General features: G+C 48.1%; 1 protein-coding gene across 1 annotated transcript; it reads right to left on the bottom strand.

Moving 5' to 3' along the window:
• Window positions 1-1,601: 1,601 nt before the first annotated feature.
• KLHL35 (kelch like family member 35) lies at window positions 1,602-10,031 on the bottom strand (the record flags this gene model as incomplete). The annotated part of the gene is made up of 6 exons (XM_082072532.1): window positions 1,602-1,790; window positions 2,996-3,184; window positions 4,348-4,536; window positions 5,030-5,148; window positions 5,694-5,878; window positions 9,142-10,031. 6 exons carry the CDS (start codon window positions 10,029-10,031, stop codon window positions 1,602-1,604), a joined length of 1,761 nt encoding a protein of 586 aa, XP_081928658.1.
• Between the last annotated feature and the right edge of the window lie 3,342 nt (window positions 10,032-13,373).

The following is a 13,373-nucleotide window of genomic DNA, read 5'->3' on the forward strand; positions in this document are numbered from 1 at the left end:
ATAGCCCTGAAACTTTCCAGATGTGAGTATGAGGAGCACAGGGTACAATTCGTGTTATGAAATACCTTTGCTCATCACTTGGACAAAGAAAGAGCATACATTTCCTAAGGAGAACAGATATCAGCATACTCTGGTTACAGCCAGTTTTGGTTCTTCAGCAGGGACTTCTTTTTGCTACATTTTACGGGTAAGCTTGATACCATCACAACAAAGAGGTGAACTTCTCAGAGATGACAGAAAACAGAGGTACTAAATAAGACCAGATAAAAAACAGCTGTATGGGGAAAGCAGGCAAAACCAGGTGTTTTAAGACAATTAAAATGCTCTGAAAATGGGAGTATCTGGGGCAGTGAACATAGTAGTTTCCTCTACTTCAAGGAGAAATCATTGGGGTGAGGAAAGGAAGGTGCAGAGAAAACAGCAGCCAGCCTGCAGTAGAGGAGTGCACCCTAAAATGTACATGTAATGGGAATTTTTAAGAGACCCCACTCTACATTTGACAACAACTAAGTGCCTAATTGAACAACGTGAACAGTTACAAGGACCCACCAGAAATCACCAGTTCAAATCATGGACTAAAGACCGCGACACCAAAAGCTATGACTATTCTACCCAAATCCAATGTGCTCAGGACCATTTCTATACCTGAGACCAACTGGCTTGGAGCAACATGGTCTGTGTAATCAAATGCCCTCCAAATGATCTGTACATTCAGGTTCTTAGGACCCTGTATCAAATCTGTTAAATATTGAATTTATTTTAATACCTGCTAGCATACTCCAGAGCCAAAAATGAGCCAGATGTGATTTTATGGCTACCATGTCTCAGATCTTCATGCTTAATTCCTACACGTTAATATTCCCCTACCTCTGCCTCTCTGAAGAAAGAATTCTTGGCTACACAAAGCACTTGTCATGGTGTTCACAAAGACAATTTAAGGGAATAGACCCTCATACAGCATGTGCAGAATGGACTATTTAACCAGGATTTTTGGGATTTAGTAGAGAAATTTTCTTGGGATATCAGCTTTGAAATCTCAATCTCAGCTCTCCACTGCAATGGGACTAGCTGTTCATGGACATTTAGGTCACCACCATGGTTTGACAGAGTTCTACTGAGCTAAATAGCCAAACTTCTGATAGCTTTAGCTAAAGAATTGGATTCTGTAATTATAAGTGTTACTGCAGCAGTCCTGTGCATCAGAGAGCACCAAATACTTGCCCTTGCAGGACAGAAAGCCTCTGTTGCCAACATAAAAGGAAACTGTAATCTGCAGCCAGATAAACTTAAGTAAAAGTCAAATTTAGTAGTTCCAAGGGCTGCAAGGATGCTTGTATACTACTATGGCAAGGTCTGTGATGCAGCTTCACACAGCCCAGCACCTTTTAATCCTCTGACCTAGATCAAAATCAAACCCATTTGCATCAGGAGGCCAGGAAAAACAAAATAGAGGCTGCTTAGGGGCTGGCTGGAGAAGATGATCTTCAGTGGCTTGTTTTGCCCTTCCCCACACAAAGGTGAGTTGTCTGTCCATGCTTTGGGTGGCCACTGTCCCAAGGGAGGGCTCTGGGTGGGAGGTGGATGCAGTTGGAGCCCCATGGTCATCTGTTCATGCGCTGCAGGATGGTCACGCAGCCGTGATAACTGGTGCAGCGTTGCAGCGGCGGCTGCTGTTCCACGTCCCCCGTCACCGGGTCGAAAGTGAATGCTTTGTCCGTGCCTTCCCCGTTCTCGTCTCGGCCACCCAGGATGTAGATCTTCCCTCCACACACCGTCAGGCCACAGCTCTCCTAGAAAGCAGAAGGAAAGCCCTAGAGCTGAGGAGCAAACTCCAGCTTTAGTCATTGGGGTTGAGCAGGGGGGTGAGCCATTGCAATGGGATCAATTCTCACCTGCCCAGCAGAAGGGAGTGAAAGTAGATAAGTGAAGTTTGGCTCCTAGTGTGCTGAAATCTTACCATTTCAGTAAGAGTTTAGGCTTTTGAAATGACTCAAGTGAGTGGTGACAGGACTGTTGCTGTTTCTGGCAGACCCCCAGGCACAGCATGGACTCACAAGCACCCCAAGACCCTGGGAACCCAGCCAGCACCTGCCTGTGAAAGACATATATAAGTGTGCACTGACATGGGTATTTTAATTTGGATCCAGCTGAGGTACAGGCTGAGAGAGTTGTGGTTGTTCAGCCTGGAGAAGGCTCCAGGGAGACCTTATTGCAACCATTCCATAATTAAAATGGGCAGATAAGAAAGATGGGGACAGACTTTCAACCAGGGCCTGTGGTGATAGGACAAGGGGTGATGGTTTTAAATTCAAATAGCAGAGATTCAGGCCAGACATGAGGAAGAAATTGTTGCCCCTGAGGGTGGTGAGAGCCTGGCCCAGGTTGGCCAGAGACATGGTGGATGAACCATCCCTGAAGACATCCCAGGTCAGGCTGGATGGAGCTCTGAGCAACCTGAGTGGGCTGAAGATGTCCCTGCTCATGGCAGGGGGTTGGGCCAGATGAGTTTTGAAGGTCCCTTCCAACTCAAACTATTCTGTGTCCCACCATTCTTCTTCACTATGCCACAGTTCACATTGCATCATGGCTTTGGAGTGAAAAACTGTGGTGACACTAAATGAAGATACAAAACCATCACCAGTTCCAGCCAGACTAGAGACAGTATAACACTCACTATGAAACACATAATGTGGAGAACAGGTCCTCAACACCGATATTTTCACCCTACAAATTCACTCCTCTGGCATCCATAGCTAGTGTAGACCCAGTCTCAGCAAGAAAACTTGTTTTTGCTGTGGATGATATGTCCTCCAAACAGTATGGACACCGATGGTGAGTATATATATGTCTGAGTTGCTCTGCAGAGGTCATGTTCACATGCTCAGAGCCAAACCAACAGTGTATTTTCTGTGCCTTCAATCTCAGCAAACACAAATGGCTGCATCTATTCTAGACAAGGATAGCTCAGAGCTGCTTTCTCAAAGCTCTTCCTTACCAGAGGCCCAGGCAGGGTGGCCACTTCTTGCCAGCTGTCTTTCCTTGGATCGTAGCTGAAGATTTTACTAAGAAGTCCACCTACAACATAAATTATGTTGTCCAAGCAGACGGCACTGATGCACCTCTGGTAAAAAGGGGTGGGAGACAAAAGCATCCACTTGTTGTCCTCTGGATCATAGCACTGGACCTGGGAGGAGAAATGCAGCTATGTGAACATGGAGTTATCTCATCTCCTTCCTTGTGTGAAGCTACCACTGACTAGAAATAGAAGAGCATGGGGACAGAAACATGAATGGGATCTTCTACACCCAGAGACCAGTGCAGTGAGCAAAGGGTTGAGGGGTTCTAGCATTCTAGGTTCTAGATGACCCATCCCTGGATATACTCAAGGCCAGGCTGGACAACCTGATCTGGGTGAAGATGAACCTGCTCATGGCAGGGGATTGGACTAAATGAGCTTCCAATCCAAACTTTTCTATGATTCTACGATTCCCTCTTGCATTCAAGTCTCCCAGACAAACAGCAAGCCCCCGAGATGGCTGGACACAGACAGAGCATAGTTAAGTGTTCAGAGATTGAGCTGAGAAGCACTGTTGGCTCTTCCTGCAGCTCAAGAGACCAGAAGCATCATGTCTGGTTTGCAGAGGTCTCCTTCAGGCAGCTACTACTATTGCTAATTAACTGAAGTGAATGTCCACATGATTTGAGGTTTGTTCTTGTGGTGCCTCAGGGCTGACTGAGAACAGGGATCTGTCAGGCTCAGCACATCACAGGATGCTTCAGAGCAGAACCCACTCTACTGTAATCACAACAAATGTGATGTCAAATCATGACACCTTCCCTGTCTGGTCCCCAAGACTCATTGGCTTCCAATTAAATGTATGAATTCTCATCTAATTATAAGGAAGCCTTCATTAGTCTTAAAAAAACAAAAAAAATAAACGCTCCCTTGTAGCCGATTTCAGGGCTTTTAGTACTTAAAAGGGGCTGAGAAGAAAGATGGGGACAGACTTTGCGATAGAACAAGGGGTGATGGTTTGAAACTAAAGGAGGGGAGATTCAGGCCAGACATGAGGAAAAAATTGTTGGCCCTGGGGGTGATGAGAGCCTGTCCCAGGTTGGCCAGAGAGGTGGTGGATGAACCATCCCTGGAGACATCCCAGGCCAGGCTGGATGGGGCTCTGAGCAACCTGAGCTGGTGAAGATGTCCCTGCTCATGGCAGGGGTGGCACTGGATGAGCTTGGAAGGTCCCTTCCCACCCAAACTATTCTATGACTCTATTTCTCTCCATGTTCCCTAGCAAATCTTGGGGTTTAGGTCTCTGTCCATTCTTGATGCCCCAGAAATACCTTGTCAGTGTTAGCGGTGTCATCCACGGCACCGCCAAGCACATAGAGCTTGTTCAGGCAGGAGACCACAGCCGCCGAGCTCACAGCTTGAGGCAGGGGGGCCAAGGTTGACCAGCTGTTGGAGAAGGTGTCATAGCACTCCACACTGGAGAGGCGGTAAAAACCATCAAAGCCTCCCACAGCATAGATCTGCCACAAAAGGAGCAAAGCAAGACGATTAGAAACTCCAAGAGTCACCTAATGGGTTATGTTACTACCGCAAACAGGAGGGGTGGACAGGGTTTGGCCAGAAGGACAGACATCAAGCCACAGTAGATCCTTGGCGATGAACTAGATGACCTTTAAATGTCCCTTCCAACCCAAACTGTTCTATGATTCTGTGAAACACCCCACCCTGTAGATGTTTCATCCAAAGACTTAACGCAGCCATCTGCAGAAGTCTTGCATCACCCCATGGCAGACCTTTTTGCTACAATTTTATTTGCGGTTCCTTCAGGTGACAACCCACACCCAACTTAAAGCAGTGCCATCTCGGTTATGTCCTAGTTGTTCTCCCATCAGAACCATCTCTAAATTACCCGGAGGACAAACACACATTGACAGTTTCTTATTGTACTGGGCAGCAGGAGAAGTGGGGACAGTTCTCTACATGGTTCCTTCCAAAATTCAAGCCATTGCCTACCTTGCCCTGAAGTGTTGCCATTTTGTGCCTCCATCGGCCCTTCTGTAGACAAGCAACCTTGATCCAGACATTCAGCTGGGAGCTCAGCATCCAAACATCATTGCTGCTGATGTGTCCTCCTGAAAAGCAGAGGGATGGAGAGCTGGTGTGGTCCCAACAACAGAACCATCACCTTGTTACACAATATCGCATAGTTCCTCCATGCAATGGAACAACTTAGGCCAGAATGTGGTTGTTGGCTTATGGCCACATAAACTCAGCTTCCCAAGGGAGTTGCCCTCTGGACTTCGAGGCACTTATTACACTGCTCCATCCCTTATATAGAACTCATCTGATGGGCCATGTATTTTAAGTGAGGGACAGGTTTTAGGAAACCCTATCTGACAGCACACACCAAAATCAGCTCACTCCACAGCAGAACCCTCTTGACAGATGCTCTGATAAGCAGGAGGGAAAGGTTTTATAATATTACCATCCTCCCCCAAAGGTGAAATTTTTCCTCAGCACAGCAAAATCCAAATCACTTAAGGATAAACTTCACCAAGAAGCGACCTTGCTCCAAAGCTGTGAGTCCTAGTGAATAGACCTAAGGAGCAGCTGCCCAAGCAGAGGTTTTGCTGTTCTTTGCAACTGGGAAGGGACCATCTGGTCCAGGGTATCTCACCTGATATGTATACATCATTCTTCAGTGTGCAAGCAGCAAACTCTGACTTGGTATAGCCAGGTACGCTGGAGAGGGCTGTCCACTGCCTGCTCTTCGGGTGGTAAAGGTCTGTGAAGGGCAGTTTCAGAAGGCCTTTCTTATCACAGCCCCCAATGATGATGATGACTTCTGCCAGCTCCATGAACCTAGACCACGAAAGGCATCATTAAGGCCCCAGACCACGCTGCTCCTTTCCATTACCCCTCCCATCGTATCTATAATAGGCCATTGGTGGCACAGTAGAGTAGATAGATCAAGGTCCTCTCCTGCATCAACTGATTTTCTGAGCAAATAATTTCACCCCTGCACCCTCCCTTTTGTCTGCACTATCAAATCAAAGGCACCTCCCAGACTGGGTGGGAAGGGGTCCAAACTGCATAGGGAAAGAAAATCATAGAATCATTTTAGTTGGAAAAGACCCTTAAGATCGAGTCCAACTGTTAATCCACCCCTGGCACTACCCTATGTCCCTGAGAACCTCATCTCCACATCTGTTCAACCCCTCCAGGGATGGTGACTCCAGCACTGCCCTGGGCAGCCTGTTCCAATGCCCCACAGCCCTTTGGGGAAGAAATTGTTCCCCACATCCAACCTCAACCTCCCCTGGCGCAACTTGAGGCCGTTTCCTCTGCTCCTGGTGCTTGTTCCTGGGAGCAGAGCCCGACCCCCCCTGGCTCCAAGCTCCTTTCAGGCAGTTCAGAGATCAGAAGGTCTCCCCTCAGCTCCTGTTCTCCAGCTGAACCCCCCAGGTCCCTCAGCCGCTCCCATCACTCTTGTGCTCCAGCCCCTTCCCCAGCTCCGTTCCTTTCTCCTAACTCTCTCCAGCACCTCGAGGCCTTTCTTGGCGTGAGGACCTTGTAGTGGGAATGACCTTTAAAAGTCCTTTGTGAGATTGCTTCCTGCCACTCACCCTCCCCCTTCCAGCACAATCAAACCTAATCCTCAGGCAAAGCCACGAGTGTGGAAAGCCATTCCTGGCATCCAGCCTGCAACAAGCTCTCTGCCTGGAGAGAGGAGTGTTTCCAGGAAATCTCTCTCTCTCTCCAGCCCTAATAGCAGTGAGCAGATGAGACAGACAGCAGGGAAAGGAAAGTCCTGCCAGCCAGCAAGCAAGAGAGGAATGGCTCTGCGGGAGGGGAGAGGAGGGAGCAAGTGAAAAAGAATTTGAAAGACTTGGGTGAAAGTTCCTGAAGCCTGAGACAATTTGGTTAAGACCAAAGCTATATAAGGAGAGAGGTAAAATGTGGATGCTGAGGGCTGGCATTTATGCCCAGTGAATTTTAGGTATTTATCATTTCAGTTGGAAGAGACCCTCAGGATCATCGAGTCCAGACATAACCTAACTCCAGCACTAAACCATGTCCCTGAGAACCTCGTCTAAATGCCTTTAAACCCCTCCAGGGATGGTGACTCCACCACTGCCCTGGGCAGCCTGTTCCAATGTTCCTTTTCCAGGAAGAATTTTTTCCTAATATCCAATCTTAAACCTCCCCATGCACAACTTGAGGCCATTTTCTCTTGTCCTATCAGTTGCTACTTGGGAGGAGAGATCAACCCCATCCATGCTACAACCTCCTTTCAGGTAGCTGTAGACAGCGAGAAGGTCTCCCCTCAGGCTCTTTTTCTCCAGGCTGAACCCACCCCAGTTCCTTCACCTGCTCCTCCTGAGACTTCTGCTCCAGGCCCCTCACCAGCCTCATGGCCTCCTCTGCACTCTCTCTAGTATTTTAATGTTCTTCTTATGATGAGGGGTCCAAAACTGACGCCAGGATTCAAGGTGTGGCCTCAACAGTGCTGAGTACAGTGGCACCAATCACTTCCTTAGTCCTACTGGCCACACTATTCCTGATACAAGCCAGGATGCTGTTGGCCTTTTTGGCCACCTGGGCACACTGATGGCTCATTTGCATCCTTGAGGAGGTCATCACATAACTTGTTATTGAGCAGTTCTATATATTATGGTCCATCGTGGTATTCAGAACAGAGATCATAGAATCATAAAATGCTAGGGATTGAAAGGGACCTTGAAAGGTCAACTAGTCCAATCCCCCTGCCGGAGCAGGAACACCTAGATGCGGCTACACAGGAATGTGTCCAGGCAGGTTTTGAATGTCTCCAGAGTAGGATGTGTCAAATCATCTCTGCCACCTGACACAATGCTCTAAATGCCAGGCTGAGACTTAGAATCATTGAATCATTTTGGTTGGAAAAGACCATCTAGGTTATTGTGTCCAACCATTAACCCAACCCTGGCACTAACTCATGTCGCTGAGAACCTCATCTCCATGTCTGTTCAACCCCTCCAGGGATGGTGACTCCACCACTGCCCTGGGCAGCCTGTTCCAATGCCCCACAACCCTTTCTGGTAAGAAATTGTTCCCAATATCCATCTGAGATGTACTGGGCAACCTCCATCTTTCTGCCCAGGATACTGCACCAGGCATCCAGAAAACCTGTTCTCCTTGGGACAAAGAGCAGGAGGGAACAAGAACCTGTCCCTGCAGCCCCACAGTCATGGATCTCATCTGGAAAAGGATGTCGAGCTTTGCAAACCAACTGCGATGTGGCAACACACCCCAGACCAGAGATGTCCATCAGCACTCTTACCCAGTACACCTTTACATGGGACCGTGAAGAAACAGCAGAGGTTTAAAATGTGGCGGGTCAAATCCAAACTTCAGTCATATAAAAGGTGCAGGATCCCACCCACACCCTCCCCCAGAAATTGCTTTTCTTGGTGGCCTCTCTACGCTGCCAGTTGCCTGGAACAGCATCTCTTTATCTTCTTGCTGTTCATCAGTAAATCAATGGAAAGAAAACAAAAATAAAAAAGGAGAATGCCCAGGTAGCCACCTTGTCCACAACAGCTTGTTTTTGTTTTTGTTTTTTTTTCCCTAGACATTAGTTTGTGACCCCACCACAATGCCTTTGAGCTGGGTACCATGCTGATGGGCAGGAGGACTGAGCGTGGTCCAAGCCTTCCTGCTAACAGAAAGCTTCGAGAAGGTGAGAGACCAAAAGAGATGTAATGAGAGCAGTCCAGTAGCAGAGGTGGGAATGGAAAACAGATCTCAACCCAGTGACCTACTCATTGGTAAAAACAAAAATAAAGAGCTACAAACATCCCTTTTTGCTTGTAGTCTGGACATATATCTGGATAGCATCATGGCATACCCAGACTACTTCGTGCCAACTGCAACAAAAATGTGTCATATGCATTAGTATGTATTTCAAAGGAATACTTTAAGCCAGGCAAACATCTCCAAGGTCTCCATTTTGGAAAAAGGAAGGCCAAAAGAGAAGAAATAGGTTAAAAAAAAAAAAACAAAAAACAACAACCCAAGAACGTCCCTCAAACTTCCATCAACTTAGGCCATGAAGGTCTAGGGAAGAAGACACTGTGTTTTACCTTCTTGGCCTTGATCGCAAAGAGCTGACCTCATTGCCAAGGATGTAATACTTGCGGGCCTCGTGCAGTAGAGGAATGCACTCCTTAGAGTCCTGGATGAGTTCATCCATTTCCACCTTCTCCAGGAAGTAGGTGGGGTCGAGCAGGGGCAGACGCACATGCTCAAGAAGGTCCTTCAAGGCTCCCTTCCTGGCAGGTACATCATGCCGTACCCAACGCATGACTGCTTCAAAGACGACCTCCTCTTTGGGGACCACCAGCTGCTCATCAGACAGGTATTCAACCAGCTCCTTCACACCCATCTCCAGGAACTCTTCGTGACACGACACCTCCACAAAACACTCCAGCATGAACCTCTTGCTCTTTTCTGTCAGGGATGTGATGGAAAATGAATCGGCAAATTTCATGATACCCAAACAATTGCACGGGTGAAGCTGGCCTTCAAGGAAGGTGACACAAGCATCTCTGAGTTTGGAGATCTGTAGCAAGTCAGACAGTTCCAAGATGCCTTCAACATTGTCCTCCTGAATGATGATGTTCCCCCCATACATGTAGTCAAGGAGGAGAGACATGCTGGAAGCAGAAATCTTCTGGATATTAATGATATCCTGGTGGCCTTCCTTGAGATCACCACCAAACATGGCCCTGAAATACGTGCTGTTGGCTGACAAAGTGGCACGGTGGCAGGGAAATTCTTGTCCATCAATTAACAGCACCACATCTGTGAAGATGCCGCTCTGCCGGTAGGAGTTTAGTGTCTGGAGGATCTGCTCAGCATGGCAGGACCCACTGCAGAGCTTCATGTGCAGCTTTTCTTTGCTCGGGTCCCGCGTCACGTTTTCCAGGCTGCTTGTCCTGAAACTTGATTCTTCTTTCATCATTCTATGCATCCTGGTTGGGAAGCAGTGAGGGAGACAAGAGAACAGCATGCTATTAAAATATCTGACTACAATGTCCAACATTATCATGATTACTGCATCTTTCTCGGTGCTATGAAGAGGTACAGATTCTAGAAAAAATATAGTCAGACTCTGCCTCTTCATCCTCACACATGGCTCATGCTCAGTAACCAACATTTCCTCCAAACCACAGTGCAGTGATGGGCACTAGAATATTCCCCATCCAACCCCATCTCAGTAGACCAACTTCTTCTGCTTTCAGATGTTTCTTCTAAGACGATTGCCTTGCCCAGTCTACGTTGTACAAACACATCAACACCCTTTCTTTCTAACATCTTGTAGCTCTTATTAACTGTTTTCTCCATCCTGCCATCATGAGCCATCTCAGTCAGCAATGTGCCCTTGTGGCCAAGAAGGCAAATGGTCCCTGGGGTGCATGAGGAAGAGTGTGATTAGCAGGTTGAGAGAGGTTTCTCCTCCTCCTCTGCTCTGTCCTGGTTTGGCTGCATCTGGAGTTCTGCATCCAGTTCCAGGCTTCCCAGTTTAAGAAGGACAGGGAACTACTGGAGCAAGTCCAGCAGTGGGCTACAAATATGATTAGGAGCCTAAAGCAATCTTCTTATGAGGAAAGGCTGCGAGAGCTGGGTCTGTTCAGCCTGGAGAAGAGAAGCTGAGAGGGACCTTATCAAGGCTAATAAATATCTCAGTGGTGGGTTTCAAGAGAATGGACCAGACTCTGTTCAGTGGTGCCCAATGACAGGATGAGGGGGAACAGACACAGACTGAAACACAGGAGGGTCCATCTGAACATGAGGAGAAACTTCTTTGCTGGGAGGTGGCAGAGCGAGCCTGGACCAGGCTGCCCAGAGAGTTTGTGGAGTCTCCTTCTCTGAAGACATTCAAACCCACCTGGACGCAACCCTCTGTGATCTGCTCTGGTGACCCTGCGTTAGCAGGTAGGTTGGACTGGATGATCTCCAGAGGTCCCTTCAAACACCAACCAGTCTGTCATTCTGTGTCTGACCACAGACTCAAAAGGTACTCAGATTCTCCCATATTCCAGAGGACACCTCCTGGCTGCACCTGCACCAGGATAACCACGTGTAGGACAACTAAATATAGTCCTGAGGGTCCTCACCCCACTACCCTGAAAAAGTGTCATCCTACCTTTTGTGCCTTCAGAATCCCCCAGCAATGGGGAAAACACCTTTGCCCACACACAGGGGAGCTGCAGAGACCTCAAGAACTGTGAAGCAGTGTGACAAGCCCTAACTAAACACCTAGGAAATCATGTGGGAGGGGGTGAAGGTTCTAAATGCCCCAAACACCACTGAAAGCAACTGCTGTTACTCAGTTCAAAGTGATTTAAAGAAATTAGAGCAAAGGCAGCTCTCTAGAGATGCCTTTGCAAAGAACACAGCTGGCTCCACGCTTCACCGACATGCCAAGAAAGAAAAACACACCTATATCTCCACCTCTATCCCTGATCCACACACGTTTCTGAGCCATCAGGGTCACGCACAGCTCTGTGCTGGGAAGAAATGGCTCAGGCTGATCTTCTTACAAAGAGACACCCCCTCCTCTCTCCCCAATTAATCCAAACACCAGCTCACATCCCTCCTGTCTACCCACGAGACAAATTATGTCAATATGAAAAAAGGGAGGTTTTCCCCATTGCCTTCACTCATGCACATTCCTCCTGGTCACCCTCTCCATCCAAGTAGCAAATGCTGCATTTTTATTCTTATTTTAATTTTCCAAGCCTCCCCAGCTGCTAGCATAAGAAGTCCAAGGTTACCTGGCCCACAGGTTGTCTCCTCTGGGTGGGACTTAACGAAGACTCAACTTCCCTCTCGGAAAGCTCCCATCCACGTCGGGACTCGGCGCGGAGACAGGTCCCCTCCGCAAAGCACGCTCAGCCCTTCTGCTGCAATGCTTGGGGAAGCACAAAAGCATCCCCTTTATCCTCACTGCCGGAGAGGTGGCGTGGGGGGAAATTTGCTTTTGTTTCTCGTCAATGACATGCCAGAAAGCTACAGGGCATTAGCCACGCAGCTGTCAATAACAGCCAGCCAGGGAGGAGCCAGGACCCAGGGAAAAACCCATTGTAGCTCAGGGAAAATATATCACACCAGGGCAGCTTAAGGGGAACGAGCCATCTGGAGAGCAAATTGAGGTCCAGGTGGAACGATTCATTTGATAGAGACTCCGTCTCGCTGGAAACCACACTAAAGCCGATAAATAAAATACGGCTTTGTGAGAAAAAAAAAAAAAGATGCCCGGAGCAGGAACGGATTGGGTCAGGGAGGAGCTGCAGTTCCCCTCATTAACGTGTGATAATTAGGTAATTAGGTCCTTGAGGATGATAGGGACAGAAGGGGAGGTTTGCCCTGTGTGGCTTTCTGCACCCTCCCCTCTAACTTGATCCCAGTTGTCAGCTGAATTTTTAAATGCTCAGAGATTAAAGCAGCTCCATGAAGAAACCCTTGTGCTGAAAATTGTCAAAGCCCCTCATGCAATGCAGCCAGCCTTCCCTCCCCTGCCCAGCGTCACTTTGAACAACTTGTATTATTTCACGCTACACAGAAGAGAAATATTAATAATAACCAATCCCTGCATGTTGTTATCCCAGTGAGATTGCTTTTCTGTAGGGCACCACTGCTGCTTTTGCTGGCTGGCTCCCTTCTGCTCCTCTCCCACTGCTGGGGTGCAGGGCACAAGCTGGCATCTTGCTTGCTCCCAGCATTTGCATATGAATCACTGCTAACCTGGAAGGGACTGTGGTTTCCCAGCCTGTGCAATGGGCTGGGAGGGTTGGGGGATTTGCTCTTAGAACCTCCTACCCTGATAGAGTTGGCACTACCAAGCTGCACCAACCAGGAGTGTGACCATGTCTGGGCATGGAGATAATTTTTCCTGAAGATATTTTTCCTAATATCCAATCTAAACATTCCATGGCCGCAAAGTTGCACCAGAAGAGGTTTAGATTGGATATTAGGAAGAAATTCTTCCTTGAAAGGGCTGTTGGGCATTGGAACAGGCTGCCCAGGGCAGTGGTGGAGTCACCATTCCTGGAGGGGTTGAACAGACATATAAGTGAGGTTCTCAGGGACATGTGTTAGTGCCAGGGTTGGGTTAAACGTTGGACTCGATGATCTTGACAGCCATGACAGCCATAAAGCATGGGGCTACCAACCTGCTCACAACCAAACCCCCGCTTTAAGCAGCGTGTGCATCCCCAGAGGTGGGAGGGAACAGCTACTACGAGTTGTGAACACACAAAGTAACCAAAATGAGAAGGCTTTGCAGGGGGCAGCTGTCCTTGTGCCCATG

Source organism: Streptopelia decaocto (assembly GCF_964273445.1).
Source record: "Streptopelia decaocto genome assembly, chromosome: 1".
NCBI classification, from domain to species: domain Eukaryota; kingdom Metazoa; phylum Chordata; class Aves; order Columbiformes; family Columbidae; genus Streptopelia; species Streptopelia decaocto.